At 35.6% G+C, this 22558-nt stretch overlaps 1 protein-coding gene across 29 annotated transcripts in view; it reads right to left on the bottom strand.

Moving 5' to 3' along the window:
* chd9 (chromodomain helicase DNA binding protein 9) overlaps positions 1-22558 on the bottom strand; it is a 117126-nt gene that overhangs the window by 42633 nt on the left and 51935 nt on the right. For 17 of the 29 annotated variants that reach the window (XM_087261485.1, XM_087261492.1, XM_087261497.1 and 14 more), the window contains 3 exons: positions 3118-3226; positions 1229-1369; positions 560-628 (listed from right to left, as the gene is read on the bottom strand). In XM_087261485.1, coding sequence (XP_087117611.1) covers positions 560-628; positions 1229-1369; positions 3118-3226 — 319 coding nt within the window. The remainder of the gene's footprint in view (positions 1-559; positions 629-1228; positions 1370-3117; positions 3227-22558) is intronic. The other 12 variants (XM_087261494.1, XM_087261495.1, XM_087261487.1 and 9 more) reach the window with 1 other exon arrangement.

The raw sequence follows: 22558 nt of genomic DNA, 5'->3' as shown, positions 1-22558 counted from the left end.
TAGGTTGATGTTGGAAGTGGTAATAGCGAGGCCAGCAAATTCCCTCCATCTGCCCTTACCCATCATGGCCTCCCAATCATCCCTATCCACTGAACTGGCACTGGCTCTATCACTGTCTCTCCACTCCACTCCACCTATAGCTGGTGTGTGGTGAGCGCAATGGCGGCATTGTCCTGCGGCTGCCGTCGCATCATCCAAGTAGATGCTGCACACTGGTGGTGTGCAGAGATCCCCTCATGATAGTGAAGCACATTGGGTGTATGGCCATATATGATAAATGCGCTGAATAAAATACACCTTACTTACATTTATAGAACGTTTCAGTCATAGCAAAATGCCATCTTTGAGTAAAAACTATTTCCTTTGTCACAAGTTTTAATTAAATTTTAATAAAAGTAGAGACTATGCTGTTAAAAAATCTGATCACAACTCATTACAACTTAAGGAATATCTGGAGCAAATAGATCTTTTAAAAATATCAATAAAGATAATAATACTAAAACAAAAAAAGCATATTAAGATAAAGCATATTAAAATAAAGAGAAGGCTGAACTCGTACCTCTTTTTTCACCACACGAGACGCCATGATTTTATCAACCACAGCAGCATCTTCCTCGGTTGGATTCTCCTTCAAATAAAGATAAAATATGAAGCTCAGAGTCCAGTCATAACACTGCAAATACTTTCAATTTGGGCAGAAAAAAAAAAATCTAATTGCGACTTCTTTGACAGAAATCTATTCGATTTGCAATTGAAATTTGATAAACAGCTCAATTATCCGAATAACATGCACAACATGTCTTAATAGTTTAAATAAATGTTTATTAACACTATTTAAATATAGCCTACTGTATATACAGTGTCATATATATGTTACTGTATGTGCATTAAGCCTGTGTGCTTCTCTTCACAATTTGACAGCTCTAGACATTCATATGCGATGATAGTTTGGAAAATATGATTTCAAGTACTAACAAAACAACAGGCAGTCAACCATTTCATATAGTGTAAAAATACCAGTTCTATTGCATTCATAATGTTTCAAATAATGATAACAATTTAATTTCAATCAGATATTATTTTCGCTTAATCTCACAGACCTAATCCACACACAGGTTTCCCTTCTGCTAAACATGTCATACTATATTGAAAATGAGAAAACTACTGGGATACATGAAGAGAAATGAGTGTATGCTTATGAGAGAGCGCTGAGATTTTATGTTCTCACCACAAACAATTGCACTGCAGGCTTTTTATTGGAGCTGCTCTTTTTGGCTTTGACGATGACCTTCATTTCCTCATCAGATATTCGGGCCTCACCGTCATCCTCATACTTCTTCCTCTTGACCTTCCTGTTAGAACGCCGCTTCTGTAAACACAGTGAGTGTGGTTTCATGTTTATGTTTGGAATTTTTTTCTCAATGATGAGGCATTCACACACCATCGCTCAACAGTTTCTTCTACTTACCATAGCTGCATTAAATATATTATATTATAACTTTTTCAGAACTGTTGTCCACTTGAACATGTATTAAAATACATTTTCCCTGGGATAGCAAAGGTGAATTTTTAGCAGACATTACTCCAGTCTGTAGCATCACAGAATCCTTTAGATATCATTCATATGTTCTGATTTGAAGCTGAATAAACTTATTATTATTATTATTATCATCATTATTGTTATCATCAATATTGAGAACAGTTGATGCATCTATTATATTTCACTAATGAATAGAAAATTCAGGCATTTATAAATAAATAAACTGCATTAATTTGAAGCATAATTATTTCATAATTAACAAACATAATAAACAACATTATAAATGTCTTTACTTTTAGACAATTTAATGCATTCTTGCTGAATAAAATGCATAAATAAAACTGTGTGAGATATAAAAAGAAACAGACTTTTTGAGTGGCAGTGTCACAATCACCAGCAATCCAGGCTTGTAGATCACTGGGAATCATTCCCTTTCACTCAGGACTACAAATGTGTCACCATATGGACTACAAATCCTGTCATGCAGCACAGAATCACACCTGTTCTGGTTTTCCACTGATTGCTAAATCTCACCACTGAAGCTGTTCAGAATTGATAACATGGATATTAAAAGCAGCGCATAAACACACACACTAGTTTATCTGTTTTAGAGTTCTGTGATATTACAACGCGTTTCCCTTGCCTTGCCGTGTTTTAACCATTGCTTTGTTTGTTTGTTTGTTTATTCCTGTCTGCTGTCCTTTTGACCATCTTCTTGTTTTCTGACCACGACTCTAGATTTCCAGTATACTTCTGTTTGTTTCTGTATTGACCTTGCTTGCCTGATCATTCTCATAATACAGTGTCTAAAAATAACTTTTAAAGTAATTTTTCAAATAAATAAATAAAAAATATTTTATTCAGTACCAGGAAAATATTCTTGCGCTATGTAAATATGTCATCCAAGGTGATGAGGAGAAGAGGAGAACCCCTGCGCACGCACAATTTTATTTTTCACTCAGCAAATCACACATGCTCATCAGGGGCCCTTAAATAAATTAGTACAGTGCAGAGAGAGAGAGAGAGAGAGAAAGAGAGAGAGAGCGAGAGAGAAAGAGAGAGAGTCTGTCCTCCCTCCCAAATATAACATGACCTAAATGTGTATGAGTTAAAGTAAATGGAGAGGATGAGAATATCTCAGGATGACCAAATAAAGAGCCGCCCGCTCTGCCACGAGACCCCAGTGTTTCCCAGAATGCACACGGCTGTGGCTTTAACTCCACAGCCTAACTGAGTCATCAAAAGCACACTGCTTTAATTAACACAGGGGGTATTTAAAGAGGATAATTATATCTGGAAGGGTGGATGGGGGTATATCATGGATAAAGAGAATAAGAGGTTAGGCGTTTCAGAAGAAAGATGAGGAATTCATTTGAGGGTACAGCGGTCGTCTAAGCCTCCTTCCCTCTGCTCATTAACATGTCGCAGAAAGCACAAATTCATTACACAGTTTTAAAAAAAGCCAAGCAATAATGTTCAGGTTTTTGTTCATCTGTGTATTAGATGTTTGGAAAAGACAGCAAAAAAGACATGTAGAGACATGTTAAGAACAGATAGAAAACCATATTGTAACTTACCGAATCATCGTCTTTAGAGGATCTTCGAGTGGGTCTGTCATCATCAGACAGCTCTTCTGAGGAATCTGTCTTCTTCCGCTTCTTCTTTCCAAACTTTATAACAATTTTTCTGTAGAGGTGAAAACACAGGGAGACAGAATTATTTCATCACCGATTACACACTTAATTGTTTATTTATCTATTGATAGTTTGTTCAAGGAATGAACCTTCCAAAATGTTTGCAAAAGTCCCTTGAGAGAAGCTGTTACCAGTTGTACTCCTATGTTTCTGAATGGCAGTGCCTTTGTATTGAAACTAAAGATTGAAATCATCTAAAGTACATTTTCAAGAAACTGTAAAACTGTTTAGCCACTGTTTCATAACATCGCAAATAAAACTAACATCTAATAAAAAAAACAGGAGCCATAAACACACAATTCATTTAAAGTGTTGTTATTCTTAACCAAAACTGAAAATATATTCAGCAGTATACTTACATATATATATACATACATGCATATATATATATATATATATATATATATATATATATATATATATATATATATATATATATATATATATATATATATATATATAAATATAATATATATATATATATATATATATATATATATATATATATATATATATATACATATATATATATACATACATATATACATATATATATATATACATACATACATACATATATATATATATATATATATATATATATATATATATATATATATATATATATATATATATATATATATATATATATATATACACACACACACATATATATATATATATATATATATATATATATATATATATATATATATATATATATATATATAAAAGAAAAAAATAAAATAATTGTTAGATAATTTATAATTAGGTATATATTTTTTCTTTTTTTTTATTATGCATTTACAACTAACTTGAATAAAATAAATAAATAAATAAGACTATAAATACCTGGATGACTTGCTATTCATTTACTACTAAACACTGGTCTCTCTTAATTAAATTGTAAATGTCATGTAATGAAACTAAACATGCACGATATATCGGCGGGCATATTGTTATCGGCAGATAAATGTTATTTTTAATGTTATCGTTATCTGTCTGATGTCAAAATTAGGGCGATATCTTTAAACTGATAGATTACTTAATTGTACAGAACTTCCTGCCTCGCGCATGTGTGGGTAAAACTTGTTCAGACTTGTCCAGTGCACTATAACAGATTACCTCACATTGTTTATTCCTTCAAAGTTCGTCCTTTCTTTGTGTGGTATTGCTTGGCGTTAATAACTCAGTAAGTAACCATATTCATATTGTAGTAATGTTTGACTGAGTGTCATTGTGTATTTTGGTTTAAATCGCCTCAGAAAAAAAATATTACATGTGTAAACATAATAGCAGAGATGCATAAGTGCTAATATGTTTATTTGTTATTATCAACGCATTGCTTGCTATTGTGTTGTTAATACAAGATTGTATTCAGTTAAATCGGCATATTTATAATGATTATAATGAGCACGTGTGATCAGCACGCACACACATAGTAACACACCAAAAGCACCCCAAACAGCAGCAGGGGAGTCGAGTGCCAGTCACTGAATCCAGCAATGGGGTTCTCAGGAGTCCGCCACATACTGTCTTTATATTCTGCACTGTTTTTTCATAAAGTTATCTGTGCTCAAAGCTCAGGTGTTCTATCATAATTTGAGTCTGAGTACATCACGCAGTGCTTGCAGTTAAAGTTTTAAACTCACTTCGGTTTAACACAAACCTTTCATCGAACATTTTTCACTCAACTGGCAGCAAGAATGAATATAGAAGCGCTGTTTGATTGAGGAGCAGCAGCTACATGTGTTCTTAACAATCTAAAACGCCAAGTGAGAGGAATTTATCGTAAGTAAATTATACAATCTGTATTTAAGCTTTTCATTTGTACGGTGGCTCTGAACTGTCAAAGCACCTCTCAAAACACTTTTTCGGTCATTACATATGTACATACCACTAACACGTTTTATTCAAGAACATTTGAGCTGGTTTCAGTTCTTAGTTCTTTCCTTTTCATTTTACTTAAAATATATTTAACTTGTTTGTTAATGAAGTCCCATTTTGTTATTTAACCTATAATCTTTATACAACAGCCAAGTTGCATTTTAGTTTGCTATGCGAAGAAAAGGAAATAATTTATATTTGGCATGCTGATGTATGTGAAATCTTGAATATAGGTCTGCAGTTATAAAATTATGCCTTTTTTTCTTTGAGGAGGCTATTCGGTTTCTAAGATCAGATCAAACTTTTATGAAGTTTGTGAAGAAAAAAATCAGCTTTTCACTGTATAAAAGAAATATTTATATTTGTTGGCTATAGTTTATCAGTTGTAGGCTCCAAATTATTAGTTATCGTATCGATATTAGCCAAAAAATCCATATTGGTGCATCCCTAAATGAAACCCAATGAGCCAAATGCTTATACTCAGAAGTCGCCGCTGCTGGGCACTAGTAAACGTCCTATTTTCACAATGTCTCTTGTCAGTGCCAGGCACATAGGTAATGATACTCAAGACATCAGCTGTGCATCACTCGCTCTTTCACTCTAGCTCTCATTCTGGGTCCTCCTCTCTGGATGATGTTACACTCCACTAGTCTCCGGGACAACGTGACTTCCTGGTTGCCTAGCGACCTGATCAGAGTGAAGCTGGTGGCGTGGGTGGAAGCAGTAATGTTGTATCCTGTGAGTGACACACGAGCTCCACTCAGCAGCTGTGAAATGAGACTGAGTGCTTTACTTCTGTGAGTGTGTGAGTATGGACAGAGCTGGACTGAACTAAGAATGTCAGATATACCAGTTTACCACCCTAAACATCACTCTTTTACTCTTATATGTCAAAGGATACTACAAAATACACACAAGGGCGCCCGATCTCTACAAAAAAAATAAAAATGAATAATAAAAAGTACTGTTTGCACGTTAATGGCATGCATGCTTAATTGGCCACTGAAAAGGTGTATTAAATTACACCTAAAATTATTACAGATTAATCATTGGCATCCACCTATTTTTATGTACATTTTAGAGATGTGCATAAAAAACAGTTGATGAAAACGCCAAGACGCGCATGCATTTTGTAAATGCGCATAAAAAGATATTTGCATAATGGAGTAGGATAACATTTTTATTCGATAACAAAAGATGCGCATAAACTGTAATGGACATTTGTCTTCTGAGGCAAAAGTAATTTTTTTAAATGAAAAAAAGATTCACGCAGCTTCTCCTACCATGAAAAATTATATTTGGCACCAGTTAGTCAGGAAGTGGCGATTTTGTTCTCTTTGACTCGTTGGATGAAACGCTGCTTTACCCATGTCTTTTATGCGATATTCCAGTTTTGCCTCTTTAGCATTAGCAATAGCATTGCTGAGAGAAAAAAAAATTATATAGCATTTTGTAATTATAATATCTGAACTATATACTCAAGAACTGTCATTTGCTGTTTATTAAACTACTTATTTAATTTAAGCTAAGACAACACAACTCTTGATTTTTATATTTTTTCGGGGGGTCGATTGTGTGGAACTAGGGTTTGGCGAGCTAAAATCAAAATCTCGATTAATTGAACATTTTAACTAAAATACAATTAATGAACAAATATTAAATTATTTTCTGTTTTTGCCCTCTAGTTTCACTGATAAGTTTTGTACAGTAAATATGCTCACATATTACAAGCGAGAGATTTTTAAATGTAGGGCGAGTTGCTTGATTTTAAAATAATTGAAGAAAACACACTCTATCTACTATCTATAATTAGTAGTTAAACATGCTGAACCATTAAAACGCTGCATTTTTTGAGAGGTGCGTGGATATGCGAAGGCTGTGTCGTACCGTACATGTGCGCTTAGCAGAAGTATAATATCAGTTAATCGCCCAGCCCTATGTGGAACCCAGCATTTATTAATTTATTAATTTACTTTTACGTTGTATTAGTTTATAAGTTACATTTTATCCCGTTCACAAATAATGCAAAATGGGCAACTGGCAAACCTAAATAAATATACAGTAACACTAAATGTACAACAAATCTATTTAAATAACAGCGCTCAGTACAGAAATAATATGAAAATGGTATAAAACAAACTAAAATTAAAGTGCCATTCCCCCTAAACAACATTTATTAGAAACATCAAGCCTAAACAAATTTAGTTAAAACAAAAATGGAAACTAGTAGCATGTGGAAAATGCTCTATAAAATCTTCAACAGCCTCTCTCTACTTGACAGTAATTGCATTATATTACTCTCTTTGAAATAAACAGAAAGTTGCTGCACATTTTAGATAATTCAAAACCGCAAAGTCTAGAAAATATGGTCGAAAGAGATAAAATATACAACAAAAGCAAACATTAAGATGCTTCTGTCTTGTACGTGTATGCTTGAACACATCCAAGCAATATGAAAATACAGATTCTGTGCCACAAACTTTTATGTTGCTTGAACACGTATAATAAAACCATACGTACACATGGAGCTCTGCAGGAAACTAAATATAAAAGAATAAAGCCCTGAAGCAAAGACATGCCAGTCACTGATCTTTTCTTCTGCAGACCGTTTGTAGTTCTGCATTCTTATCATTCTAACATTTAATACCATATCCTGTGCTACAGCTCTTGAAACAAGCACCAGGGCAGTAAGGCCAAAATATGATTTCCTCCATTTCTAAGAAAGAAAAAAAAAACATTGCTTTGATATAAAACATCCTGCTAATTGGTGCATATATTTGATCATTTCACATGAATAGATTTTTTTAATTAAAAAAAACGCTTTAGTAAAACCAACATTAAATGTATAGTTCACCCATACATGAAAATTTCCTCTACTTTTAATAACATTCAAGTCAAGAAAAATGCACAAACAAACAAACAAACAAACAATAATCTGTGCTATGAAACCCATTCATTTCAACGGCTGCACAAGGGTGGTTTGTTATTCGGCCAAACCCCCAAATTTTCTACTACACCGTTCCTACACTATTTGCTAGTTTTTTTTAGGACAACAGTATCTTCGGTAGAAAAGATATCAAAGATGCCATTTTCTATTGCAATGAAATCAGTGTTTTAGAAGCTAATGAAGACAGCACAAGTCATTGATTCATTTAATTTATTTAGCCTGGCATGTTTACCGTTCCAAAATATTTAAAATGTTTCTCAAAGTAAAATACAATGGGCCCTATAATACACCCGGCGCAATGTAGCACAAGGCAAGACGCAATTGTTATTTGCTAGTGTTATTTTGCCGCAGCTCCGCTCTTCTTATTTATTGTCTCGCAGCCCCATGAGCAAACTGTAGCCTGCAGGGTAATGATGAGGATTAAGTATCTCTCCGGCCTAACAAGCATAACAGCCCCATTGTGGTCTAGCGGTCAGCGTGTTGCGTTTCGACACCGTCGATCTGTGTTCGATCCTCACCCGAGTGAACTTTTTTTTTTTTCATTTTTATTATTAAGACATATAAAACTGTAAGGTTGTTGAAGATTTGAAGTTCTAAAGCAGCTGTTTTCTTGAAAACGACGTGATAGTGTAATTAGAAACTGAATTGGAAATTACCTTATTTTAATATAGTCAGTCGTGAACTGAGGTGGGCCGGTCTAAGGCTTGAAACTCCAGGGCTGAAAAGGAGTCCCACTCTGGCCCTGATTATATCTAATGAACGTAAACAGGCTGCTGTTGTGCTTTAGTGATATGTAGAATATAAATATAACATTAATACTTTTCGGGATATTTTAACACAAATTGAGCCTTTCTGATCATTTCAAAACATGTTTGATGCCATTCAGGATTTCAATCTCCCCTCCAACTTCGCTGATTTCTTCTATTGCGGGTTATTTCTAGAATGTAGCTCTCGCGAATAACGAGGGACCACTGTAGTTCACTTCAGTGTGGTATAATTTTCACTGCTAAAAGTTCAAACACTAAAGAGCAAAGCCATTGATGCATAGCTCCACAAGTCCCAAAACCAAGCAAGCCAGTAGTGAGGAACAAAACTTCACCAACTGACGAAAGTGAAAGAAAAAACCTCAAGAGAAACCAGACGCAGTATTCTGTTGACCATTTTAAGATATGTAAAAAAAAACTTTGTAATTATTACAAAGCATTTGCAATTTTTAGTCGAGTTTAGGTCCAACATTTCCAGAGCATCTCTAAAAAATAAATAAATGCCTGTTTTTTTAGTTTGTTTGTTTTTTTACAGCATTCTTCATCATCCCTTGTGTTCCAAAAAAAAAAAAAGTCAAACAGGTTTGAGGCAAGTGGAAATTGAGCAAATGATGAAAGAATTTAAATTTTTGGGTGAACTACACCTTTAAAAAAGCTGCAAACAACTTGGTAAGGGACTACAATCCTTATTTTTCTTCTAAAGATCTTTTAGGAATGTAAATCACCTGCTATTTTAATAGCTGTACTTTAGCACAGACAAACCTTTGCAATCTGAAAATATCTTTATTACAGCTCAAAGTCAACTCACCAACAAACAAAAACAACATGTAGGCACACACAACATATGATGAAAGTTAAATATAATATTTTTTTATTGACTTTAGGTTCCACTCTATATTTGAATACTGGGTGGTTTGGTAAGTTATAAAAACCAAGGAGATCTTCAGTGAGTGAGTGTATGTGTTTCTCGTATATCTTACAAGGCACCAGTAAAGGTTATATGAATCAGAGACAAAACATATACGTGTTCGCACACCTGCTCGACAAATGACAGCAGAAGGTCTTGAGCAGCAGACAGAGAGGGCCACATTAATATTTCAGGGCTGTAACCTTGGCTACAGATACGCACACACACTTATTCTTATCCTAAAGCTTCCACTAACAAATAGCTGCACAAACATATACATTAAAGTTTAAAGCAGTCAACAATTGGAGTATAAGGCAGGTTTGACAGGTTAGGTTTGATTAAAACTAACTCTATTCTGTCACAGGTCTTTCAGTGTGGTTCATCTAACAGAAAGTGTGAAGGCTGCCATCTGAACCGTGCAGCATAAAAGAAGCAGACTGTGAGGTCTGAAAAAAAATATGAATGCAACGTGTACCAAAGATATCTACTGTAACTGAATCAAGAACAGGACATGATATGATGAAATGGCCATGAAATGTACAGAATTCTCAACTATTCCTTTTTATGTTGCCCATAACAGATCAAAGCAGGTGTTGGAAACCTGACTCCTCGTAGCCCTCGCAGAATATCTTCTTTTGTGTGTGATGGAGGAATCGCTGGCGCTAATTTGACTCTTTATGAGTTCGCTGTTGCTTAAATAATACTATCACATGTCAACATATAATGGGAATGTTCAGCCCAGCAGACAGCATTGTTTTGAGATGATTGCTAGGTTTGGTGAAAAAAATATAAATGTCAAAAAGCAGTTCTGTTGTTAATGTCGTTGTACACTCACCGGCCACTTTATTAGGTACAGCTGTCTTAACTGCTCGTTAATGCTCATTTCTAATCAGACAATCACATGGCAGCAACTCAATGCATTTAAGCATGTAGACATGGTCATGATGATCTGCTGCAGTTCAAAATCAAGCATCAGAATGGGGAGGAAAGGTGATATAAGTGACTTTGAACGTGGCATGGTTGTTGGTGCCAGATGGGCTGGTCTGGCTATTTCAGAAACTGCTGATCTACTGGGATTTTCACACACAACTATCTCTAGGCTTTACAGAGAATGGTCCGAAATTTGGCGTTAACAACATAATAAAAAAAAGCGGTGCTTCATCCTGCTTTGTATCAACTGTTCAGGCTGGTGGTGGTGATGTACTGTAATGGTGTGAAGGATATTTTCTTGGCACACTTTGGACCCATTAGTTCCAACATCGTGTCAACGTCCCAGTCTACCTGAGTATTGTTGCTGACCATGTCCATCCCTTTATGACCACAGTGTACCCATTTTCTGATGGCTACTTCTCAGATTGGTTTCCTGAACATGACAATGAGTTGTAGTACTTAAATGGCCTTCACAGTCACCAGATCTCAATCCAATAGAGCACCTTTGAGATGTGGTGGAACAGGAGATTCGCATCATGGATGTGCAGTTGACAAATCTTCAACAACTGCATGATGCTATCATGTCAATATGGACCAAAATATCAGAGAAATATTTCCAGTACCTTGTTCAATCTATGCAGAAGGATTAAGGCAGTTCTGAAAACAAAAAAGGGTCCAACCCAGTACTAGCAAGGTGTACCTAATAAAGTGGCCGGTGAGTGTATCTTTACTTAAAGACTTTACAGTGAAACAATCATTTATTTAAAGGATTGGTTGTGTTCTCTTATTAATCACTCATCCTCATGCCCTCCCAATTGCCTTAGGCAACGTTCATCTAATAAAAACTAATTCAGATATTTTAGATGCAAAAAGGAAGTTGTGATATTATCTTTGAAACACAAATGAAGATATTGTAGAATGAAATCTGAGAGCTCTCTCAAGCCCCATATAGAGCAATAATCACAATTAGGGCTGCACGATATTGAAAATAAACTGATACTGCGATATTTCATTTTTCTGTGCTATTTGACGATTTTAACAGTTTTCAGCTAAAGAAGTTGAAAAATCACAATGAAAACAATGCTTTTCTTACTTTGCTTTCTCTCATTTCTAGTGCAAATATATATAGTTCAAATATCTATATATTGCCCAAATATCTAAAAACAAATTCTTAGATTAAGTAAAAATATAGTTTTGTTTTAAAATTCTTAAAGTTTTTCCTTTAAACAAGCAAAATTATCTGCCAGTGGGCTAAGTTAAATAATCTTGTTTTGGTTTTGAAATGTATATATTTGGACTAGAAACAAAGACAAAACTTTTTTCTCGCATATATCATATAAATTTATTGCGTATATTGTATACATTTTGAATAAATATTAATGAATTACATTTCTGTAGTTCCTTTGCATTGCATATCTGTGATGTGACTATTGCAAATGCAAACATTGCGTTATCGATGCTGAAACGATAAATTGTGCAGCCCTAATCACAATGCAAGTGCAGAAAAGGAACCAAAAACACAGTCTATAGGACTTCAGTGGTTCAACAGTATTCCTACAAAATGCCATGAACAAAAAAAAACCTGTAAAAACAACTTTGTTCATCTGTGTTTATCAGATTAGGGTGCTTGTTTTCACAATGCTTGTGTGTTGTGCTGCTGAATCTAATGGCATTACTCTGACACGGGAAATAAGACAAAGTAGACCAGACTCAAAAGTCATTTTTATACTTTTTTTTTGTGCCACACAAAAGTGTTCTTGGAGCTTTATGAAAACAGTTGAAGCACTGAAGTCTTTTTCTTTGAACATCTCCAGATTGTTGCTGTCTACGGAGGATGAGAGAGCTCTAGTATTCATTCTACATTATCTTCATTTGTGTTTCGAAAAATATCACAATTTCCATTTTTTTGGGTGAACTGATTCTTTAATGTGTGCTAAGTGATGCAGGAGCACATGCATAATTTGCTTGTTTGTTCTAGTTCCAACTAACCATGAGAAATGAACTTCAAGTGTGAATAAAGCTTAAAATGATCCTTCTGATAGACCAGATCCACCAGAAATACAAAAATATATAAATACAATATTAAAATATATATTCAGGCCTATTAAGAAATATCTTAAACATGCCAAAACTTGCATAATGCAATTAACGTCAAGCAATCAAAATGTGTGAAAGACAAAAACATTGAAACTTTTGGATTTTGGAAATTTAGAGCTACTGACAACCAATTTGTCATTAATTCTGAATAAATTTTATAAAGAACCAATAACGGCAATAGAGAATATACAAATGAGTCATTTTTCTACTCTGCTCAGCATGTGTCACAGCAAAACATGTACCTTAATACTAAATATGCCAATTCAATTGCATTGAACCACAAAATCATAAGTAGATAAAAACTGGTCTGAATGTGTGCGAGGGAAACTCAAGGTGTCTGAAGAGAGTGAATTTGCAGTATCACTTTCCATCTGTCTCGCATGGCTTCACTTTAGTCCGGCGCTGAATCGAAGACTTCACATTATAAATGCTATAAACCACCTGCTTCTTCATCATCTGAATGAATGAACACTTGGATACATTTTTAAAAATATCAATAGCAGTACTGTACTAATGCAACAGCATGAAGCGAAGGAATTTTGATATATTATTGTATCGACGCAGCCATTACATCTCTGGCAGACTGTACTATTATAAATATGGGTGTGTGTGTGTGTGTGTGTGTGTGTGTGACTGCAGAGACTCTGAGATCACATGGTCTGCTTTAATGGCAGCTGTTGGCTGTAGTGTGCAGTTTGGTGCAAAGCGGGTCAGTAGGTTTCTGGCTGTGCTCTTCACCGCAGGCTCAAAGACACCATGCCTGCTATTTATGAAACCAAGAACGAAGACCCATCTCGGCCTCCGTGTCTCCACAGTTCTTTGAGAAAAAAATCTCACAGCTTGTACAAATCCATTTATTTAAAATAGCCCACAGTAGTAGAAGATAAGGTTATTTTTACTGAAGGTTTTAACTTAAGAACTTATGGGTTTGTTGCAACTGTATGACTTAAAAAATAGCTGTTTTAACAGTATTTCTACAGACTTACAGTATTGAGTGCATCCCCAAACAACCCAATATGTGATGATAAATAAATTCAAAAGTAAAATATTTTGCACATTAAGTAAAAAAGGACACTTAAAAGCAACAGACTTTCAGAATGTTAGCTATTTAAAAAATGTTGGAAACATTTAATTATTGACTTCCTTAATATGAAAAAACAAATAATATAGAGGCCAATGGTTACAGCTTTCCAACATTTAAAAAAAAAAACTTCTTTTGTGATCAGTTTTGGAATGAACTGTCCCTTTAAAACTTGCAAATTGTCTCTTACTGGTCCTTTCAATTATTGTAGTGGCATTCAAGACTACCTGAATTTGTCTGTCATGAAGAAGCCTTGGTATCAGTTTGTGTATTTTAGCTAAAACCTCAAACATTCCACAAAACACATGAGTGACATAAAAAATTTGTGAGGAGGTAATAAATCAAGCTAATAAAACGTGTGGTTTTTATTTTTTCTTTGAGAAAAAAAAAATCACTACTTGTACAAATCCATTTATTTAAAATAGCCCATAGTGGTAAAAGGAAATTATTTTTACTGAAGGTTTTAACTTATGGACCTACAGTAAGGGTTTGTTGCAACTGTCAGTCTGAAAAAATAAAAATTTTACAGTATTTTACAGTATTTCTAAAGACTTCTTGAGTGCATCACATACCCAAACAACCCAAAATTTTGGTGAAAAATTAAATCGAAGGGAAAATAGTGGGGGGATCTGATAATATTTTGAACATTAACTAAAACAGTACATGTACAAGCCACTGACCTTCAGAATGTTAGCTGAAACAGAAAATAAACTATTATGACAATTCTCTGAAGTTTAAAGCGGTCACACAAAGTATAATTTAGAAACCTTTGTTATTTGTGACACCAGTGGCTAATTTAAAGTACTAGTATTTAAGGGGGTAGTTCACCCAAAAATGAAACTTTCACTATTTACTCACCCTCATGGGGTCCCAAACCTTGAGTTTCCTTTTTGTTTTACACAAAAGAAAGTAAAAAAAAAATGCTTAAAACCTGAAAAATTGACTTCAGTAGTATAAAAAAACAAATACTTTAGAAGTCAATGGTTACAGATTTCCAACATATTTCAAAATAACTTCTTTTGTGATCAGTTTTGAGATGAGCTATCCCTTTAAAGATTGTAAATTGTCTCTTTTTGCTACTTTCAATAGTGTTAATGGCATTCAGGATAGGGCTGAGCGACTAATCGAAAAGTAATCAAAATCTACATTCAGAACCTATAATCAATTTCATTTTTGCAGGTCAATTTTTTTTCAATTACTATCCCTACCGTGTGTGGATTCACATGACCCTGCTCTGTTAAGGCTGAATTACACATATTATGATTTATGCTTATTATATTATGATGATATTTTACGTCTGCCAAGGGCATATGTACAGTACGGCGCAGTCATCGCATACCCGCGCACCGCTCCAAAAAATTTACTTATACGTCACACTGACGCAAAGTACAAGCTATGTGATTGGTCGGCTTGGTAGCTGTGATGACGATGGGTGGAGAGAGCCGCATTTAAGGCAATGTGTTTTAATATCAGTTGTTCACTGTTGATGTTTAATAAATAAACATATAGTAGGTAGTAGGTCTAATGGTTGTTCAGCATGTTCAATTACTAAATATAGATAGATAGTGTGTGTGTTTTCTGCAATTATTTTAAAGTCAAGCAATGCACCCTACATTTAAAAATCTCTCACTTGTAATATGTGACCATATTTACTGTACAAAACTTGTCAGTGAAACTATAAGGGAAAAAACAAAATAAATGAATAAAATAATCGTTTATGAATCGTCATCGAGTTAAAATGTTCAATTAATCTAGATTTTGATTTTAGGCCGAATTGCCCAGCCCTAATTCAGGACTACCTAAATTTGTTTGTCATAAACAGGCCTTGGCATTAGTTGTGCATATTTTGGCTAGAACCTTAAACATTTCGCAAAACACACTATGAATGACATTGGAAATTTGTGAGGTGGCCGTCAAGCTAATAAAACATGGGGCTTTTATTTTTTCATGAGGCAGTAGGACCATGCCCCATTGTCATTTTATGATTTAGAGTGATTTTTTACAAGCAGCTCTACTGAATTGTTAATGCCGGCCTTTGTGTCGTCTGATTCAATCTTCACAGCGGCCTACTACACCACAGTCCATGCAACAAATCATCATGACCAATGATAGCAGTCAGGGGTTTTGTGCTTGTGGAAATAAAAGATGGCAAACAAGAAGATATTCAAGTGAGTGTTTCATTTTGAGCCCAATATTTCAATGAAATGAACGGATGCATGATTGCTTTAAGCCAATTTTGGCCATCGGAGTTGAGTGACTGTTTATTCACTGTCTGTGTATCTTTTGTCTAGGGATGTCTGCATACACAGTTCATTTGCAGTCCAATTGTTCTTTTTTTACCAGAGGTGAATGTGTAAAAGAATACGTACCTTTATGTTAGACGTATTTAATTATTTTCGACTTCATTATTAACTTCTTGTATTTTAATATAATTCAATAAAGTGTTTACAATAAATGTTATATTTATAAATGGTATATTTATATACCCTATAGGGTTGGGCGATGTTGACCAATTTGGCATCGTGCAATGTCTAATGTGAAACATTGCGATGGACCATGGCATATTTATGAACAATTAATTAATTCATAACAAATTAATTATTTGTAGAATACTGTTTTGACAACCTGACCCACATGGTCTTTGTTTTACCAATAATCAAATCATAGATAAATAAAGATAAGTTACACACAAATTACCACCTGTCAATCACTTTTTTCGCAGGCAGAGGGATCTGTGTCATTATAATGGCATTGACAATTTTGGTTGGTAAAAAAGCACAATGCACAACCAACAGCAACCAAACAACAGTATTTGAGGCTTTTGCTAAAATTACTACGTACAAGCGTGAAAGTGAAAGACTGAAGCAGTGTACTGATGCTGTGACACGTTACCTTCAAAAGACCAAAGAGTTGTTAGATAGAGACAAGGTTAATTGAATATTACGTTTAACAACTATAGTGAGACGTGATCCAGCGGTACATCCTTGATAAACTGTTCAATGTGCAATGCTTTCTGGGGTTTTGTGTTTAAAACACCCACTGCCTGGAGCTCGGATGTGCACATATGCTGCAACGCATGCCAGAGTGTGTATATGTGTGGTCACGTGATGTGTTTTCAGCAGTATAGTGTGGGCGGAGATCTTTTCAGAAATGCTAGATGAAACGCCAGTGTAGACGTGGATCGTTTACACTCTAAAATGCCATTTTATAAGTGAGATGTATAAGTGTAAACGGGGTCTAAGTGTGTATTTTTTGCGAGCGGGTTGCTGCTGCGACGGGTTGGAGGATCGCAATGCCGGCTCAGCATCGCGATGTCTTTCGGCCATCGGCGGTGGACGATGGCATAGTGCTGTACTGGAAACTTGAGTAGTATTTTTTATTTACCAAAATACATCTTCTAGAAGCACATCAAACCTTTTAACCTTATAATTATTTTTAATCAATTTATTTGACTTCAATTTTCCTGATATTACTTTTTTTGTTTAAACATCCTTAAATGTGCATGCTATCATGCTGCCGCTTTGTTTTTACTTAATTTAAACACACAATTTTCTATAACAATAAAATAAATGAATAAAAAAAACTGAACACTTTCCTGTGTAGCTTCCTTCACAAGCTTCCTGTGTAGCTTAAAAAGATTATTTTATGGCCTATTTTGTAGAGTGGCCTGTTTTGGACAGGAAGTGATGGGGAGAAAAGTTGGGGATCTCTCAAGCTGATATTTGTAGTTGCTTATGACATAAGTATTGTACTCTGGTCCATGGCTTTAACAGAAAGACCTTATTTTATTTAAAAAGCAATATTCTGGTCTAAACCCTTTAACTGCCCCACAAAGAAAGCTATTTTTGGATGGGATTTCTTAAAGAGCCCATATTATGGGTTTTTGAAAATTCCCCTCCATGTAGTGTGTAACACAGCTCTAAGTGAAGTGAAGTATCCAGCTAAGGCTTAAATCTGTAAGAATACAGTGTTTAAAACTGTTGATTCGTCTATAAAAGAGTCGAATCATAGTGCTTCAAATGAGTCGCCTTGATACCGACTCATTAGGTGTTTCGCCATGACGTACGAACGAAACAAAGTTTTTCACGTGCACGCGCAAACCCGGGAGATTTCAAACCTGAGGCCCCGCCCTCTGACGCAGTAACCCAGACACACACACACCCACAAACACACGCACACCCACAAACACACGCACACAAACATGCCGGTCGATTGAAGTCACACTGCAGATGGATATTATATTGAGTCTCTACCCAAAGATGAAACATCAGCATTATAACCAAGCAGTTGGAAACTTCTGGAAGCTACATGCTACAAAGAATACTTCATCTGAGTTTGTTAAAGGAAGGATCAGTAAAGAGTAACTGATGGACGTCAGGATGGGTTTCTTCCTACATTTCTCAAGTGTAAGTACGTGCGGTTAAAGTTGTTGCCTCGTTTACTCTAGCTTGCAAATGTATTTAGTTGTGATTTGTTACTTGTAACCGCGTGTACTGTATCAGGTTAACTGGATATATTATCTTATCGCGTGCAAAGTCACGTTAAAAACGCGACGCGTGCTGTTTGTTTATGGAGCTCCGTGCTAGAGTTCTGCTCCCGCGATTTATTCGGAAATGTATTCCCGCGCCGCAGAAATCTGGCGCGGGGAGAGAGAGAGAGAGAGCGAACGAACGAACGAGCTTTGTGTACTTTGTGCTGTGTGTGTGTTTTTATACTGACAGCTTGGCTGTCTGGACTGTATACTGGGTGATATTTGGTTGTGTTCTCCGCTCTAGCGGGACCGGGCGCGGCGGGCAGAAAACGGAGCGGGTTCTCAGGCTAAAACCTGGCGGGTGCGGGCTGAAGCGGGAGCGTTGTCATCCGGAGTTGTGTGTGTGTTTTTGTGTGTGTGTGGTATGGCGAGTACACGACTGTCTCCTTCGTTCGGTTATCCGTGGCACTATCCACTCGCCATAGTGTGGCAGCTAAAGTCCACGCCTACACTATCGAGCGTGTATGAACTGTGATTACTTTTTAAATTGCTGATTAGCTATTGGCCATTTCCCTCTCTGACTGAAGGCAGTCGACCAATCGCGACAGACTGTCATCGGTCCAATCAGCGCAGATTAGCTTCGCGCTAAGGAGGGGTTTGGGAACAAATGAATCACTGGACGATTCATACAGGAGTCGCTGGGATAATTAGGTAAAAATAAATGCAGATTATAAGACCATGAAAGTGTTTTTTGACCTTGCATGCATATTAGACTGTTGTTGGAGACCCTTACAACCAAGATATGACCTTATTTCATGTATAATATGGGCTCTTTAACTCCTAATGTTGATAGTTAACACACTCAATGCATTTTTTTCAACATATTCCATAATTTCCATAAAATCGTCGATTTGTCGGATTAAGGTAAAAGTACCGGACTTAATACATACGTTATAAAAATAAGAAAAAAAATGAAGTGTAAGAAAAAAAAATCAAAAAGCATTTTTAATACTAAATCATCTTAAGTATGCTATAAAATATTTCAGATTCTCATTTAACATGCTTTCTGATTTTTTACGATAAAACCAAAATAGTGCAACAGAATTATGTTTGTTTGATTTTTTTTTGTAAACCAACAATGCTGTGTGTGTGTAAACTATTATTTAAAACAGTCATTCTTAAAATTACTTTAAGTTATTATTTGAAACAGTCAAAATGTGATCAACCGTTTGCAGAGCAGGCAGTTAAAGGGTTTAAGCAAAGAAGCACTGAGGTCCAAAAAACCAAACAAATAAGAAATAAACAGTGCCAACTATAACCTTGCTGCTACTGTATGGCACTGCACTGGTTTACTGTATGCAACTACAGTCCCTTTTGTCATCTTGATAGACAAAATTCCTCAATACTTGTCAGATGCCTCCATCTCTGGACTGAAACTCATTTCACTTTTTGTGTTTCTTTTTGGTTGTGATACTGCTAGCAACACCGCAACCATTAAAACAATAATTGTACCACTCTCTAAGAGCAGAGAAGCAGTTCGAAGTAATGCTAGTTCACAACATTGTGTTCAAAACAATTATACTGCAAAACAAGCACAATAAAACCTTGCCAAACCAGACAGGTGACTGAGTACGTCACACGCAGATGGACACTGCTTAGACTACTACCAGTTCAATATGCAAACCTGTTCCTCATATTTTGGAGGCTCTGAAAAGCCAATGTCTGTAGTGGAGAAACTAATCTAAACAAGAAAAGAAATCACCCAGTGAGGCGTTGAGTCTGAACATACACATGCCCTGTTTGTCTTGCCTTTACCGCTGAAGTATTTGGGTCAGTCAGACTGCTAATCCATTAAGCACGATGAACAAGTCACAAAAGAAATTCAACACACCACTTTTACAAGCACAGTGGGAATGTTCGACGCATTTTCAGGCAAGCTTCGTAATCTCAGCAATGGACCAAATGAGAGCATGCAGTGTTCTAAATGCAAAGCAGCCTCTAGACTAAACCTTACAGCCTGGAAAAGCAATATGGTGGCACCAAGTATGCAGAAGCCTTCACATAATGCACATGACCTAGAAATCTCACGTCACAATCTTTCTTTCAGTCCTCTATTAATGCAGATCAAATGACATCATAATGGTATAAAGCTCTGCATGCCATGAACCACTCAAACATGGCACTGTGTGTGTGAGCACATGTAAACTACTTGTGTAAAGGAATTATTAATCACACTAAAATGGGAGAACAGCAGATGGAGGTTTACTGCATGCTTTCTCCTTTTGCTAATAGAGGGTTTCATATCTTTTTTTCATCTTTTCCCAAAAATATTGACCAATACTTGCAATGACCATTATGCATAATTATTAATTCGTTCATGTTCTTTTCAGCTTAGTCCCTTTATTAATCAGGGGTCCCCACAGTGGAATGAACTGCCAACTTATCCAGCATAAGTTTTACGCAGCGGATACCCAAACGCACTCATTCACACACACATACACACACATACACTCTACGGTCAATTTTAGCATACACAATTCACCTGTACCACATGTCTTTGGACTGTGGGCGAAACTGAAGCACCCGGAGGAAACCCATGCGAACACAGGGAGAACATGCAAACTCCACACAGAAACACCAACTGACCCAGCCGAGGCTCGAATCAGCAACCTTCTTGCTGTGAGGCGAACGTGCTAGCAACTGCGAAATCTGGAGCTTATCTAACAAAATAACTTATGATACCGGTCTAAAAACTAGTACACCCAAATTTATGTCATAGAAAAATATTAAATACAAATTTTAAAAAAGAGGAAAATATCAAGAGATAAATCTTATGTTATGATAAGATAAATCTTACCTTATCTTATGAATATGTTTAATAAATTAGTTTTGTTTAAATGTATCAAAATTTAAATGTATCAAAAAGATTATAGATTGCAAAATTTAGCAGTTTTTATTTTAGGATTTTTTTTAAAGCATGACGGTACAACACGAACGCGGTTATGAATATTTCAAAACATGTGCTTGTTTGTTGTAAAAATTCGTAATAATGACAAAAAAATACTAATTTGTGGATCTCCATAATTCCAGGAACAGCGTTTCTGCCATTGTGGCTGGTGTATTCTGGGAAATTTTCTTAGCCCTTGGTTTCGAGCGTGGTCCTGAAAAATCTTAATTCAAAGGGCTATTCACCCCTTTTCCCTAGCCCTAGGCCTTTAAGCTAAAAAGAATCGGGACACCTCTACCCCTTCATGGGAATGCACAAAATGAGGTGTAGGGATAAGGGGAGAGGCTAAGAGGTAGAATTGGAATTGGGTCTTAATAGGGGGACCACTTGGCATTTTAATTTAATAAAATGTTAACATTTCTCCAAAAATCCTCAAACCTCTTCTCATATAGGTTGCATCGTATTAATAAACAAAAGCCATCACAAAATGACTTAAAATGGACCCTTTATTATTCTTTATGACTTCAGCATCTCAAGGGAGAAGTGCAAGGGCAGCATTTCGCATGACTGCAAACCGTATAGGAATATTAAAAGAGGCCCATTAGGTTCGAGAAACGCTAGAGGGTTCTGTAACTAGTTAAATATGTTGTAAATAAAAAAAACAATCCATACTCTACATGTTGCTATTCTGCTGTAGATCCAAAAACGTACTCTGTCTGAAAGAACGCTGCGGAGGGCCGAATCGTCAAGATATTATGAACATCTAATGAAATGCTGACATTTTTGTGAGATTGAAATGTTTTTTGAACTGAGTTGCAGTTTTATAGAATATCTTTGCAGAGCTAGAATCTTACATCAGAAACTGTTTCTGGGTTGCACTCAAGAAAACCTGACAGGAAACGCTTGACATGCACATAAACGTTCAAAATTTGCATACATGTTTATGTTAGCCAAAGGTGGGTTTTCTTTTAGTTTCACATAAGCAGAAGTGCACATGCACGTGAAACAGCTAACAGTTTTTCACATTTTCTCATATAAGCTAAAAAAGAATGAATGTTTTGTCATTTCTTTAGTCCAGAGAAGCTTTGTATTCTGTGACATTTGGTCACCGGATATCCCACAAATAAGAAATTGGATAGTACTAATGATGAATTTAAGGCCTTCTAAAATATTTTAACACTATTTAAATTCACCAATTATGTGGGAAACAATACATTTACCTGTATAGGACTATCTACACATGCAAGTATTTTCACTTTCCCCTTTACTTTCCCTCCAACTCTACCAGCAGTT

This window comes from Danio rerio, chromosome 7, assembly GCF_052040795.2.
Source record: "Danio rerio strain M-AB ecotype USA chromosome 7, GRCz13ab, whole genome shotgun sequence".
NCBI lineage: Eukaryota > Metazoa > Chordata > Actinopteri > Cypriniformes > Danionidae > Danio > Danio rerio.
The sequence above is the reverse complement of the archived record's forward strand: the minus strand, read 5'-3'. Positions and strand labels throughout refer to the sequence as shown.